The following is a 14516-nucleotide window of genomic DNA, read 5'->3' as shown; positions in this document are numbered from 1 at the left end:
TTAGCAAAGAGCTCTGGTCTGTGGCTCATCAGCCCTATCCGAACCATCCCGGAAGAAAATCATGAATATCAGATATGAGGAATGGGGGGCGGGGGTGAGATCAGCCAGTGAAATCTCCTTGGTTGAAGCTCAGGGGGATGGAGGGACCTGGCGATGTCTACAGAAACCTGGAGGAAAGGAACCATCTAGACCCCAGATTGCTTCAAGGGGCGCCAGCTTGTTCCTCAGCCTGAGCCTGGGTGGCGGGGAAGGGAAGGGAAACAGCGCCTGGGACTTTTGTTTAGCGTCACCATCTCTCTCATCAGAGCCCTGGTTGGTTGTTTGTCTTGATGACTTCTGCAGTGTAGGGTTTGCCAGCCAAGCTTTTCCGACTAGCAGCTGGTGGGTTTGGGCTCTTAGTGTCAGAAGAAACAGTGGCACCAACCAGCGGCCAACTGACTGTCGGCCCCATAGACATAGTTCAGGTCCCAGGGCCGACGCACAGGCACACCGACCAGGCGGGAACTCGCACGGGGCTGGAGGGGAGAGATTTTTTCTCTGGTCTTGCTTTGTTTGAGTCCCTGTTTCCTGTTTTTCTGGCAGCACATCAAGTTCTATACATCTGCAGCCTCTTGCCTGCCGCAGGGACTGCTCGTGCCCGGATTCCATCTTCCACCCGGTCTGTGGAGAAAACGGGGTAGAGTACCTCTCCCCGTGCCACGCAGGCTGCAGCCACCTCAACGTCAGCTCGGTAGCCTCCAAGCAACGGGTAAGGGCAGGAGGAGCCCCCCGGGGTCCTTGTGCTCAGTGTGTGCCCTGAAAGACCGCTTCTAGTTCCAGGATGCACAGGGTTCAACCCACACCATCTTCATTTCCCCCTTCCTGGCCTCGGGGCCACACCCACCCTCTCTCTACCTCCCTTTCCCTGAGGTCATGACCAGGTGCCTACAGCCCAACTTCAATTAAAGATTGGCCGATATTCAACAAATGCACGTTCCTGAGGCTTGGAGCAAAAACCAGCCAAAGCACTCCTTCAGCGGGGCCTTCTAGTCTCATCCTAGTGAGTCCTACTGGTATCTTTGAGTCCTGCATCCTGGCCGTGTTCAAAAGCCACATGGACAAACCCAGATAAGTCCAGGGCAGAGGGTCCTCCGGGATGTGGAGCTGGAAGGGTAGAGCTGGAAGTGGCGAGCAAGGGCATTAGGGTCACCCCCTCGGCTCCCAGGTGTGGCCACACGACTGGCGTGAAGTCGTGCAGTTATTTAGGGGGCAGATCTGAGTCTAGAGTCCTGCCTCAGTCTGGGGGCACAGCTGTGCCAGGTCATGTATCTCCTGGCCATCAGCCTTCCCCTCGTGCAGCCCACATTCAGTAGTTCACTCGGTGAGGTCCTGTCAGCCCTCTGGCACCTGGCCTAGGACCAACCAGCAGCCAATGAACTGGAGTCATTTGTTCAATCATTCAGCAAATAATGGACACCCAGCACCGCCACACATGCTGAGGATTTAGTAGTGAAGCCAAACATCAGACAAGGTTCCTGCTCTTATGGGGTTTGCATTCTATCAAATAAGTGCACAAGATGATTTTAGGGAATAACCCATGCCATGGAGAGAGTTGATGGGCAGTGTATGCCTGGGGGCCTCCCTGAGGAGGTGACATAATAACTGAGCCACCAGAAGAAAAGCCTATGAAGACCTGGAGTGAAACATTCCCACTAAAGGAACAGCAAGTGCAAAGCCTTGCAGGGGTCTCCGAACTTTTTACACAGGGGGCCAGTTCACTGTCCCTCAGACCATTGGAGGGCTGCCAAATACAGTGGTCCTCTCACTGACCACCAATGAAAGAGGTGCCCCTTCCAGAAGTGCAGTGGGGGCTGGATAAATGGCCTCAGGGGGCCGCATTGCGGCCCGCGGGCCATAGTTTGGGGACGCCTGCGAGAATAAATGAGCTGGGCTTAGAAGAAAAGAGAGAAGGCCAAGGCTGGTGCTGAGAGCTGGGCCAGGGAGTAGGCAGGGGCCAACATCGGGCAGGCCAGGGTTAGGAGACGGGTGTTCTTTTTCCTGAGAGCAGTGGGAAGTCTGTGCAAGTCCCCTAAGGAGCAGAATGCACCTTATTTTCTCTTAAGCCGATATGGACGTCATCAGCAGACTAGCCCCTACTTACCACCCGCCTCTCCAAGGGTGAGGGAAGGCTGCTTCCACGGCCACCTCTGCGGGCAGAGGAACGTGAGCCTCAGGCAGAGGGAGGACAAGGGGGCTGGGGTGAGATGTTCTCTCAGTTGTCATCTAGCCGGGAGAGTCTGTGGTGGCCTCTGTGGTTTTCTTATCTATATTTACTTACCTCTGACTCATCTACTTTCAGAAATAATCCTGACAAGTTTCCAACAACAGTACAACTCATCATCCATTTGCATAATATTGAGAAAAAAATAGTCAATTATAAGATTTAAAAAAAAATCTCTGGAGGTAGCAGCCATATCATATGTAACTTATTTCTGAGCTTCCTAGCAACCGAAATAAAGAAGGTGCATAGTTCTTGCTGCCTGGCAGAGGAAAGAGGACTAGCTCATCAGTCCCAATCCTGGGGACTGGCTTTATAACTGCTTTGACACTTCAGTGGTCGCAGTGGAGATGAAAAGCACCTAACACAGGCAGTGGCTGAATGTACAATAATGCTGAGCCTCGGGGGTGTCTAGACTTGAGCCGGGACCTCCCTTTCTAGAAGCCTTGAAAGGCAGGAAGAGTTCCTCTGGCAGAGGCCTGACAGAGGAAGAGCTGAGTGGATTCTGTTGTGCTTTCTTCATTGTATTCTCCTATTTATACCTTCCTTACCCTCCCTGCACTAAACACGCAAACAGCAAAAACAACAACCCACAAAACCACAGCGGCCGGGCATGGGGTGCCCTGGTCCCGAGCTGGGTGGGCCCTGCCTGACCGTGGAATCCTGCATATACTGATGTGGTGTCACGGCTGGAGGAGTCCAGCCCGTGCTGGACAACTGTTTTGGTGAAGGTGGTTCCTACTGCCCGAACAGTGGTCAGAAGTGGGATCTATGAGGCACCTAGGAACCTTCAGCTGACCTCTCCAGCCTCTGAATCCAGCCTCACCCAGCTCTCCAGCGGACCTAGAGGGCAGAGGGGTCGAAACCTGAGGGATCCTCTAGCTAGAGCTGGCGCAGGCGTCTGATGCGTGTGCAGGCAAAGTAATGAAGGCACATCTTCCCCCTCTCTCCTCTCTCCCCTTTTCAAGATCTATTTGAACTGCAGCTGTGTGACCAAGGGATCTGCTTCAGCAAAGACAGGGTCGTGCTCCGTCCCCTGTGCCCACTTGCTGCTCCCGGCCATCTTCCTCATCTCCTTCGTGGCCCTCATCGCCTGCATCTCCCACAACCCCCTCTACATGATGGTTCTGCGGTGAGTGCGCCTCTCCTTCCCCTCGTGTGCCTTTGCTTTGTGCCCAGCTGCCCGCCTGTCGCCTCTCCTCCCTTTCCTGGTCCTCAGAGTCCTTTGAACTCAGTGTACAATGTTCTTTGGGTGAAATGGGGAGATGACACTCTTGCAACAGTGCCTGGGCCCCACCCCTGCCCGGCTCTGTGCAGAGCTCCTCGCTGCATGGCCCCCTTCCATGGCCGCCCTGTGAGCGCCCCTACTCTGCCTCATGGGAGACCACTAGCTCAGGCGGGCAGAGCCGGGAACACTGAGCCACGTGCTAAATCCAGGCCGCCTGGCTTAACTGTGGCAATGCCTGTAGATTTAAAAATCACTTATTTTTAAATCCTAAACGAACTGAGAGAAGGGAGAATTCAGTTGGATGCATGAAATCAGGGATGGAAAATCAGGAAAGTTCCAGAGACAGAACGAGAGCTACGGGAAAGGATGAAAATGAGAAAGGTCTAATGTGCTAGGGGCCGGGACTCAATTCTCAGGTCAGAAGAGAGAGGCTGGTGGTTCGGATCCGAGTCACGGCACACACACAAAAAAAAAAAAAGAAGAAGAAGAAGAGAGAGGCTGGCCGAGGCAGATGTGTCTCCCTACAGTGGCACCTAAATGTCCATGAGGCCTTGACAGGGAGAAAACATTTCAATCAAGTTCATATAACCCACCCTTGCCTGCCTCCCTCCCTCCCTCCTGTCCTCACCTGCCTCCCAAGCAGAGAGGGGGAAACACAGGATTTGCATGCCAGGCTCCAGGGTCAATGGCCCAGCTCTTCCATACACTGGTTGAATGTCCTTGGGTGTTGCCAACCTCGTTGAGTCTCAGTTTCCTCATTTATGAAAGGAGTTTAATGAAATTGACCTCAAAGGATTGATGTCAGGATTATATGGTAGCTTTGTAAATATAAGATGCTCTACATATCGGTTAATTATAACTATTAACTCAATAATGATGATGATGATGGTGATGATGATAATGATGATAATAATAATAGTAAACAGCTAGGTGCCAATGATCTGTTTTCCCCAGAAGTCTAGGAGGTCGGGAAGAAGCAGAAGCAGAAGCAGCCAATCCTAAGGGTCTGGGATTTTACCCTCTTTACAAGTTAGCTTGCAAAGTACCAAGCCCCTGTTTCCGCTGCTGTTTCAAGAATGCCGTCAGAAGATAGGAGACTCCCGGGTCAAAGGCACAGGACTTTGTTACCCATAGCACAACAAGCAGTGTGGACCTCATGTTGCACCATCTATCCTTGCCCCTCAAGTCCTAGGGAGTGACAGGGAGGTGCCTGGGTGCCCGTTTCAATGCAGTGGGTTTAGGTCCTGGCTGAGGAACACAGAGCTTGGGAAAGCCACCGCTTCTGTAGACCAAGCCTGCTCTTAGTCTGGGGGAAGATTCTATCTCGTGCTTCAAGGTTGCTCGTTGCAACCACAGCCCCGAGAACTGGTCCAGGAAAAGGACAGCCAGGACCCCGAACTGCTAGCATGCTCCTCAGGAACACGCAGGGATGCCAGAGCCCATGGCTAGTGCTCTCCCAACGCCGCCATCACCCCTTTGCTACTCCACATCCTGTGCATTCTGAAGACCAAGGCTTTCCCTTAGGGCCCTGGATGGGTGTTCTCTCCTTGCACCCCAAGTCAGGTGGACCATGGCAGACACTCTAGCCCTGACAAAGATCTGGGCTAGCCATGATGAGGAGAAGGAACAGGATAAGGAAGCGTCATGGGAGTCGGGAGACAAACCCTGTCAGGTCACATCCCAGAGGACTTTTATCAAAGCCCAGGGATGGGGAAGTAAAGGAGGAAAGGTATTGTTTTAACCACAGGATGGGCTTTTCCAGAAGAAACTCTCCCTTCCAAGTCTGGTCAGGGGCTGGTGTGAAACTGGAGAAGAGGCACCAGGGCCCCCAAGTGGATTAAAGCTGAATCCCATGGGAAAGTGGAAAGAGTGGATGCTTTGTCATGTGAAGAAGGCGGGGCCTAAAGATGACTGTGTAGGCCGCCCCAGCTGGGCGTGGGGATACAGGTGGGAGTGAAGTTTCACTGAAAAGGTGGAAGGAGGGGGAGTGGCCAGAAAGCCAGCATAATTCAGGGTCGAAGGGGGGCAGAGACTAGAAAAGGCTTAAGACCCCCATCAGAGGCCAAGTCCCATTTAGTTGAGAATCTCAGGGAGTCTGCCTGGGGACAGGGCCCAAGGCGTGCATGATGGATCGGGCCATTGCAGGCATCTGTAGGCTCGAAGGGAGCAGACGTTAGATTGAGATGGAAGACCCTTTCCGCTGATGGGGGCTGGGGGGTCCCAGTGGGTGCTCTTCCCCCTGCTACAGCCCGGTGAGCGTTGGCCTCACCAGGCCACCCTTCACAGATGCTGAAAGAAGGTCCCATTCTCATTTACTTCCAGTTCCCTTCCTTGCTGTCCCCTCAGCCCCCAATGCTCTTCCCCACAAGCCCCCACCGAGGAGGGTGTGTGCTCACCCCCCCCCCCCCGTGTTTGGGTTGGGGAGCCAGGAGCTGGCCAGCAGGAGGCCCCACCATCACCCATCCCTGGGGCGCTGGGAGGCCTCCCATGCCCTCTAGGGTAGCAGTGCCTGGAGACACCGCCTCCAGATACCACCTCCTCTCTCTCTGAATCTCCTTCCTCAGCCAGACGCCTCCCCCTCTTGCAGGAAGGAGTAGGGGCAGGACTGGCTGCATCATTGGCAGAGCCCAGTGCAAAATGAAAATGAGAGGCTCCCAGTTCCAAAACTATAAGAATTTCAAGACAGCCAGAGCAGAGCATTAGCCCTAGCACAGGCCTTCGGGGCTGCCCTGGCCACACACCCAGGGAGCTGTCCGTAGGTAAAGGATTGTTTTAGTCGCACACAGAAGCCAACAGCCCTGGGGCTTTAACTGTACTTTGCGGCAGGGCTGCCTTTCAGTGCTATGAAGCATGTTGTCCAGACCTGCTGCTGTGAAAATATCCTCAGCCTCCCCTCTGCTTCTGGCCTCTTCTGCCCATCGCCTCTTAAAGGGGGCTCAGGGTAGCCCCCAAAATCAGAGACCAGTGGTTCTCAATCTTGAGTGTGCAGAGTGTGTATCGCTGTCTCCTGGAGGGCCTCTCACAACACAGGTGGCCGGGCCTCGCCTCCAGGGTATCTGATTCTTAGGTCTGGGGTGGGGCCTGGGGATCTGCATTTCCAATAAGTTCCTAGGGAATGCTGATGCTGCTGGTCCAGCCATCAAGCTGTGAGAACTACTGATACAAACAACCAGTGAGCCCAGCCTGCGGCTAGGTGGCTGGCCAGGCTGCGTGAAGGCAGGCTGTGACTGAGGCTGGCCCACCTGAGGGGGGCACAGCCCGGAGTCCCCCCAGCACTCATTTCCAGTTCTCCTTTCCAGCGTGGTGAACCAGGAGGAGAAGTCCTTTGCCATTGGCGTCCAGTTCTTGCTAATGCGCCTGCTGGGTAAGTGTCTGCGAGCCTCTTCCTGAGGAGGGGCCCCAGGGCATCCGAGGGCAATGGGGTGCAAGGTGGGGATGGAGAAGTCCTCTGTCGTCTCTGTTTGTAGAGATCAGCTGTGCATAATCAGCACAACCCCAAATGCTGGAACCCCATCTGGGCAGTTTCCTCATTACTTGTGGCTAATAAAGACTTCATCTATGGCGTTAATTCCAAACCAAATTATGTAAGGAAAGTAAAAAGTGGACACAACTGAGAATACTTAATAGAGGATCAAAGGCAGGTGTTTCCTAATCTCTCTGAGAGAACTCGCCGTCAAAGCAAAACCTTGCATTTCTGCCCCAGCCAGAAAGGCGGCCCGGGCCCAGCCCTGGCTTCCCTCCCCTTTTACAAAATTCAGTCCACCTGCTGCCCTTCAGCAAATGAGCCTCTGTGCACGGGGAGCCCTGTGCCAGCAAACCCCGCCTGCCCTCCAGCAGCACAGAGCCTGCGGAGAAATGGAGCTGCGCATGCGTGAGCAGTAGTGCCCACGGGAGGGCCAGCTGTCTTCAGAGAGCAGGGCACACCAGCCCTCCCCAGTGTATGGACTGGGGGTAGGGATGTGTGTGGTGTGTACCGGCACATTGAGGGCTCAGTCCCAGACTCCTAACACTGAACTGTCCCTTAACATGTCCTGGCACTCGACAAACACAAGGCAGTGACAAGTAAACAAAGTCAAGGGACTGGATTCAACTGAAGACATGTTTAAGGACGTAGTGGGTGGTGTGACAGAGCCGTGGGGGGACTTCTGTTACTATCGAGGCATACTTTCTGACCTTGAACGCTGACCTCCTACAGAGCCCACCGTGCATTACTGTCCAGGAGCCAGGTCTGCACTTGGCCCTGCAGGGTCTTCCGTTACCATCCTGGGGTTTGTTGGGGGTGTGACCCCCTGGGCCTGCTGAGTGGGAGCATTTGCAGGGGGCCCTCACCATCTGAGGCTGGGTGAGGTGTTCAGATGATGAGGAATGAACTGGCTTCAGTGACATCCCTTGGCTTTGGGCCACTTGCTCTTCTCGTGCCGGTAGCCCCTTCAGACCCAGTGTGACAAACACAGAGGGCACAGGGCAGCGGGATGTACCCTGTTCTGGTGGCAGAGGTGCCTTGGTCATCCAGCTCCTTGTTCTCATTTATACTCATTTACAACTTCCTTGGAAACCGCCACTGGGAAGGAAACCTTGCATTCCACCCAGCAACCAACAGCGGGATGGGCTTGAAGAGCCTGCCCTGCCTCTTCCGGCCCCTGGAAAGACCGCCCTCCCACTGCCTTTGTTTGCTCCTGAGCTCAGACAACCCACTGTGGGACCACGTTAGAAAACCCGGGGCTGGGGAGATTCCATGCATCACCCAAGAATGCAATTCCACTCTGAGATTTAAAAAAAATGGCTTTTAAAATTACCCACTGGGACTTGGTTGAAATTTTTTTTTACTTCATTTCTGTTTAGGGACCATGTTGGAAGTCAGTCAGTCCTTGTGGCCAGTTTCAGTCTCATTCTCCTGAGCAGAGGCTGATTCTGGAAGGTTCCCACTTATGGGTGGAGCCACAAGCAGCAGACGGCAGCGTTTCACAGGGCCCTGAACAGAAGAGTCTGCGAGGCTGTTCTCAGCACAAGGGTTCTGAGCGTGGGCTGGCCTGGCCTGGGTGTGATCTCAGACGGGACCCTCCCCAGTCTGGGGCCTGCCTAGAACTGTCCCTAACAGTAGAGGCACAGCCCCTGCTGGGCCAGGTCTCACCACTCAGCTGGGAGGAAGTTCAGGGGGCCTGGGACAGAGGCTCTGAGTAGCCAGGGTGGTGGGGTTCTTCTAGGCACGTTGTCGAAGCTTAACGGAAGAACCTCCGTAATAAAGCCCAAAGTCCAGCCTGACTCTTCTTACCTCTGTGATGGTGAACTCACCAAGCCCACTGCCCTCTCTGTTAAAATGAGGGCAGCCACCCACCTCCAGCTGCTATGAGAACCTGAGGAGCCAATGCCCTCCAGAGCCCCCTGCCACATGGTGGAGGTCAGCTTATCTGCACTTGGGACCAATCCCAATGTGGGAACTATTTTGTCTGTGAGCTGAATGAGGGTGACCTTGTGACTTACTCTGACCTGAAAGGATGGTTCAGGTCCCTTTTCTCTTCTAAGCTCTAGTGAAAGAGGAATTCAGGCTTCACAGAAAGCTATTCTGCTTCCCAAAGTCACTGTGATTCCCAGGGGTGGGGCAGAGCTGTTTTCACACCGGTGACACTCAAGGGCGTTGGGGGACTGGCTCCCCACCCTACCGGGTGCCTCTGCCTGCAGCTCATGTGACCTGAGCTCTCTGAACTCTCTTCCCACTGGTGCCAGCCTGGCTGCCATCTCCAGCCCTCTACGGCCTCACCATCGACTACTCTTGTATCCGGTGGAACCTGCAGTGCTCGGGGCGGCGAGGGGCCTGTGCCTACTACAACAACGATGCACTCCGAAACAGGTGAGGGCCAGCACACCGTGTGTCAAGGAGGCCAGGCTCCAGGCGCAGCAAAGGGCAACCACCTGTTCTGGTGGCGGTTGTGGAGGTTGTCAGGCTTCCGAGGGAGACCAGAAGGGTGATGCCATAGACAGGGAGCAGGGCATCTCGGGGCTCGCAGAGAGCCATTCGAGTAACAAGAGCCAGGGGCTGCTCTGAGGCGGCCCCCAGTCTGCGGTCCCCACAGCCCTTTGGGAGGAACAGCAGCAGAAAGAAGTGTGTCAAAGGCAAAAGGGATGGTTGGAGTCCAAGGAAGAGACTGTGGCTGCGGAATGATGGTGCCACGTCAGCCTCCCAGCTGCTCAGGAGGAGGGGCCCCATCCCGGCTCCTAGAGGAGGCAATGGGACTGAGCCCAGCTATGGCGCCACCGAGGTCTGCACCCCTTCCAGCCACCTCCCCTGCTGCCATCATCACACAGTGGGGAGAGTGGGCTTGAGGGGGACGGGTGGGTCTGGGAATGGTGTCGAAGTGGCACAGAAGGCCGGAGAGGGCTGGGCCTGGGGGGCAGCGAGAAGGCGTCCCTCTTCTTCTGGCTTGCTGGGGGGACAGGATCCTCAGGGCTGGCTGCGGCTGCAGTACTGCCTTTGGCCCTCTAGGGGGTGGCAGTGTGAAGATGAGGACCCCTGGATTGGTATTGCCGTTCCTAGTCTCTGCCTACTCCCAGTATGCTAGCACCCTATGGGTCAAAGGAATGAGGAAAATGGTACCTGCCTGGGTGCTGGCAGATCCTTACCTTACCCGATTTCAACACATCCCTAGGCCAGTGGTCCCCAACCTTTTTTGGGCCACGGACCGGTTTAATGTCAAAATATTTTCACGGACCAGCCTTTAGGGTAGGACAGATAAATGTATCACGTGACCGAGACAAGCGTCAAGAGTGAGTCTTAGATGGATATAACAGAGTGAATCTGGTCATTTTTAAAAAATAAAACATCGTTCAGACTTAAATATAAATAAAACGGAAATAATGTAAGTTATTTATTCTTTCTCTGCGGACCGGTACCAGTCCGCGGCCCGGGGGTTGGGGACCACTGCCCGAGACCACTGTGAGAATGACGCTGCTCTTCCTGGTGGCCCCGGGACGTGGGCTACAGACACCATCCCCCCCCCCCCCCCCCCGCCACCAGCCCCTCACCAGTCCTGTGTCCTCCTGCCCACAGGTACCTGGGCCTGCAGGTGGGCTACAAAGTGCTGGGCACGCTGCTGCTCGTCTTCATCAGCTGGCGGGTGAAGAAGAACAAGGAGTACAATGTGCAGGAAAAGGCTGCCGGCCTCATCTGACCCCTGACCCTGGTGTGGCCTGGCGCCTCCCGGCTCCAGAGTGTGGACCTGCCCTTCCACACCTACCTGTATTTACTAATGTTAATATGTCATTTTCTTTTTGTTTTTAAAATAAGAAAACAGCCCCAGTCACCCTTTGTCTCCCCTGCCTCCACTGAAAGGCCCCCCCTCAGAGTTCCTTCAGGCCGCTGGGCTCCGCTGGGTGGGCCCAGAGCTGCAGGCTTGGAGCCTCACCGGCTCCTTGGGAGGGACCCACGTGCCCAGGCTCTCCTTGGTGCTGGGCCTCTGGTGAGGAAGCCCTGGAGGCAGGCCCTGCCCTGACCAGTCCTGTGGGTAGGTTCCTAAGTGGAGAGAGAGAGGGTGTCTGTCCAGAGAGAAGGGAGTGGGCTGCGTGGACCAAGGGCTGCAGCATCAGCACAGAAGCCAAGGGGTCTGGCTCCCTTCCTCTCAGATCCTTGCTTCTTGCCACAAGAGGCCATTTTGGAAGCTGCCATGTTGGAAAATATTGCCAGCTGGCCCCCTCCAGTTACCCACACTTAGGCACTGGAGCAGGGACCGAGATTCTCCGAGGATGAGTCGTCCAAATACTGTTCACATTCATTCTAGACCTTTCTGTACATGGGTCTGCGCATGTTCGTCTCCATCTTTCTGGGGGTGTATTTCAAATTAAGAAGGCCACACCCTGGTGAAGACCAGAGGAAGGCTGTGAAGTGAGCATGGTGCCCACCTCCCATCCCCACAATGCGGGACAAGACTCATCTCCGAGTGCTGGGAAGACCCTCTCCAGGTTTTCCTGGGAGCAGATGAAGAGGCTTCACATGGGCTGCTCTGTCTGGACTTCAGATGCCACAGAATAAAGAGAAACAGCCCAGGATGTCAGCAAAGCAAGTGACAAAGCCAAAGGAAGGTCAAATGCTGCCAAGCTGGATGGTGAGCTGCTGCCCACCAGATGGAGGCTGGCAAGGTTGATTTTCAGGGTTTCAAACACCTTGCATTCATCAGTATTTTCTCAGCCTCTCCTCACAGCCTCCAGAGGTGGCGCCCTCTAGGGGCCTGAGCTCAGAGACTCGGCCACTGTGTGGTAGAGGTTGGGAGTTAGAATCAACCAAGGAGGCCTTTCTTCAACAAATATATTTATTGGATTTTGTGCAAGGCCCCACCCACAGACTGACCCTGCAACTGGTCCTTTTCCAGACAAAGGCCTGGCTGTACCGTGTACCCTGGAGCAACTGGGCACTGGTCATTGCCACATGTGGATCTTAAGTGCCACTCTTCTTGGACGACTCCACTAGAGACCTCAGAAGCCACCTCTGGAAAGGCCAAAAATTTATGTCAATAGCCAAACTGCCATGAGACTGAACTCTGTGAAAGGCACTGTTACAGCAGCCTTATTTCCAAAGCCACCAGCCTTATTTCCAAAGACCTCACTCAGGAAGGGAGTCTCCATGCAACCTCAGGGGCCAGTTTCTGCCTTTAAAATGGTCCTTCTTGGAAAATGATTCATTGCAACTAACCCTGATCTTTCTTGCTGCAGTTTAACCAAATTCTGAAGGTACTGCCTTCAGCTAAGCTCACAAACAGTGATTGCCAGCCTTCAGATTCTGGACAGTTGACTGCCCTTGCAAGCCTTAATTCTATTATGATATTGCTATTAATATAATTTCGCTATTGATGTAAGTTGGTCATAAATCTGTACTGTCATGTGTCTCTGTCAAAGATCAGGCAGAACCTGCACCCTCTGGCCAGAGGAGGTGCCCATGGGCAACCCTCGAGGCCCCATGGTCATGGGGATCAGAAATAATGCAACTCTCAGCCCATCAGCCTGGAAGGAAGCAGACAGCAGGTGCTGCTTGTTCCTCTGGTGAAGTTCTGCAGGTAACTGTCAAAGGCCCAGAGTGCTGGGCTCTCAGGAGGCCTGATCCCAGTTCTTGAGTTTATATCCAGAATTGGGGTTCATCACCAATAACTAAGTTCATAAAACAAAACTGGATTAATGTAATAATTGTCATTGACCACTTGGTCGCAGCTGACACTATCACTCCCACAGCAAATCTTTCTTCCCAACTGCCACAGGGAGTATAATGGTGTCACCTTCATTTTCACTTCTGCAACAAAGCTTAACCAAAGCTTAAGACCAGGTGTTAGAGCCCTGGCCGGTTGGCTCAGCGGTAGAGCGTCGGCCTGGCGTGTGGGGGACCCGGGTTCGATTCCCGGCCAGGGCACATAGGAGAAGCGCCCATTTGCTTCTCCACCCCCACCCCCTCCTTCCTCTCTGTCTCTCTCTTCCCCTCCTGCAGCCAGGGCTCCATTGGAGCAAAGATGGCCCGGGCGCTGGGGATGGCTCCTTGGCCTCTGCCCCAGGTGCTAGAGTGGCTCTGGTCGCGGCAGAGTGACGCCCCGGAGGGGCAGAGCATCGCCCCCTGGTGGGCAGAGCGTCGCCCCTGGTGGGCGTGCCGGGTGGATCCTGGTCGGGCGCATGCGGGAGTCTGTCTGACTGTCTCTCCCTGTTTCCAGCTTCAGAAAAGTACAAAAACAAAACAAAACAAAACAAAACCCAGGTGTTAGACTCTCCTAGAGGATATTGTTGAAATGCAGATTCCCAACCCCCTCCACTCATCCTCAGAGTCTGTCTTTGGGGCTCTCAAGGGGACCCAAGAGTGGCACTTTTAACTGGACCCTCGTGAGGCTGATGTGGGTAGTTGTCAAACTCTGTCTGATGGGTCAACAGTGCAGCACAGCCTTGGTGAGGCCCACCTGTGCTTCGGCCACTGAGAAATTTACAGACCTGATAGGGCTTTGGTGAGCTCAAATATGAGTGAAGGACGACAAGGTAAAGGGGTATCTACAAATCTGATCTTCCGGGTGGCTGCAGTCGGGAGCCAGCGGGCCTGTAAAACAGTCCAAGAGCTCACATTTATCTTCGTTCCTTATCAGTACTGAGAGTGAAATCCTCACTCTCCAAGTTTGGGAGTTCATAATGTACCACCATTTTTTATTTTTATTTTTATTTAGTGAGAGGAGGAAAGGCAGAGACAGACTCCCGCATGTGCCCCAACCAGGATCCATTCGGCAAACCCACTAGGGAGCGATGCTCTGCCCATCTGGGGCCCTTGCTCTGTTGCAACTGGAGCCATTTTTTTTTAGCGCCTGAGGCGGAGGCTATGGAGCCGTCTTCAGTGCCTGGGGCCAACTCGCTCCAGTCAAGCCATGGCTGCGGGAGGAGAAGAGAGATAGAGAAGCAAGAGGAGAAGGGGAGGAGAAGCAGATGGGCGCTTGTCCTGTGTGCCCTGGCCAGGAATCAAACCTGGGACATCCACACGTCAGACTGACACTCTATCACTGAGCCAACTGGCCAGGGAGGGCTCACAGCTAGCTATTTAAATCATTTATGTCTGACTTCAAGCACTCATCCTGCTGGCTGGCTGGAAAGTCAGCATCAACCGTCTTGGAGCTGGCTCCCAGAGCCATCTGTAGGCCGTGGGTCCTGCCGTTGCCAGTCTTTGGTTCTTTTTCAGACTGAGGCTCCCTCCCTTGCTTCTCCCCCGAGCCTGGAGACCCTGTAGAGGCCAGATCCCAGGGTTAGAATCATCTCCCTGTGCACACATCACCTATGCCATTCTTCCTGGCCAGTCCTAGAAAGTCTACCCCTTCAATCCACTCCTCTCCCTGTCCCTCAGGGCTGAACTTGCCAGGAAAGGAAGGGTCTATAGGAATCTTCTTACCCCATCCTTCCTTGAACATTCTCGGCCTAGGAGGGAAAATGCAGTGAGAAGTGAATGCCGTATCTTCATAAATTCCTTGGCCCAAAGCCCTCTAGGGTGATCCTCACCGTAGCCTCACAATGGAGACCAGCCTGATCTGAAGG

General features: G+C 54.3%; 1 protein-coding gene across 1 annotated transcript in view; it reads left to right on the top strand.

The window, feature by feature from the left end:
* Positions 1–10783, top strand: part of SLCO2A1 (solute carrier organic anion transporter family member 2A1) — a 76665-nt gene extending 65882 nt beyond the window's left edge. The window contains exons 10-14 of the mRNA XM_066351895.1: positions 583–748; positions 3226–3389; positions 6785–6849; positions 9210–9333; positions 10531–10783. Of these exons, the coding sequence (XP_066207992.1) occupies positions 583–748; positions 3226–3389; positions 6785–6849; positions 9210–9333; positions 10531–10651 (640 nt within the window). The 3' untranslated portion in view covers positions 10652–10783. The remainder of the gene's footprint in view (positions 1–582; positions 749–3225; positions 3390–6784; positions 6850–9209; positions 9334–10530) is intronic.
* The last annotated feature ends 3733 nt before the right edge of the window (positions 10784–14516 follow it).

Source organism: Saccopteryx leptura, chromosome 10 (genome assembly GCF_036850995.1).
Source record: "Saccopteryx leptura isolate mSacLep1 chromosome 10, mSacLep1_pri_phased_curated, whole genome shotgun sequence".
Taxonomy (NCBI): Eukaryota; Metazoa; Chordata; class Mammalia; order Chiroptera; family Emballonuridae; genus Saccopteryx; species Saccopteryx leptura.
Note: the sequence above shows the minus strand (reverse complement) of the source record. Positions and strands in the feature narration are given on the sequence as shown.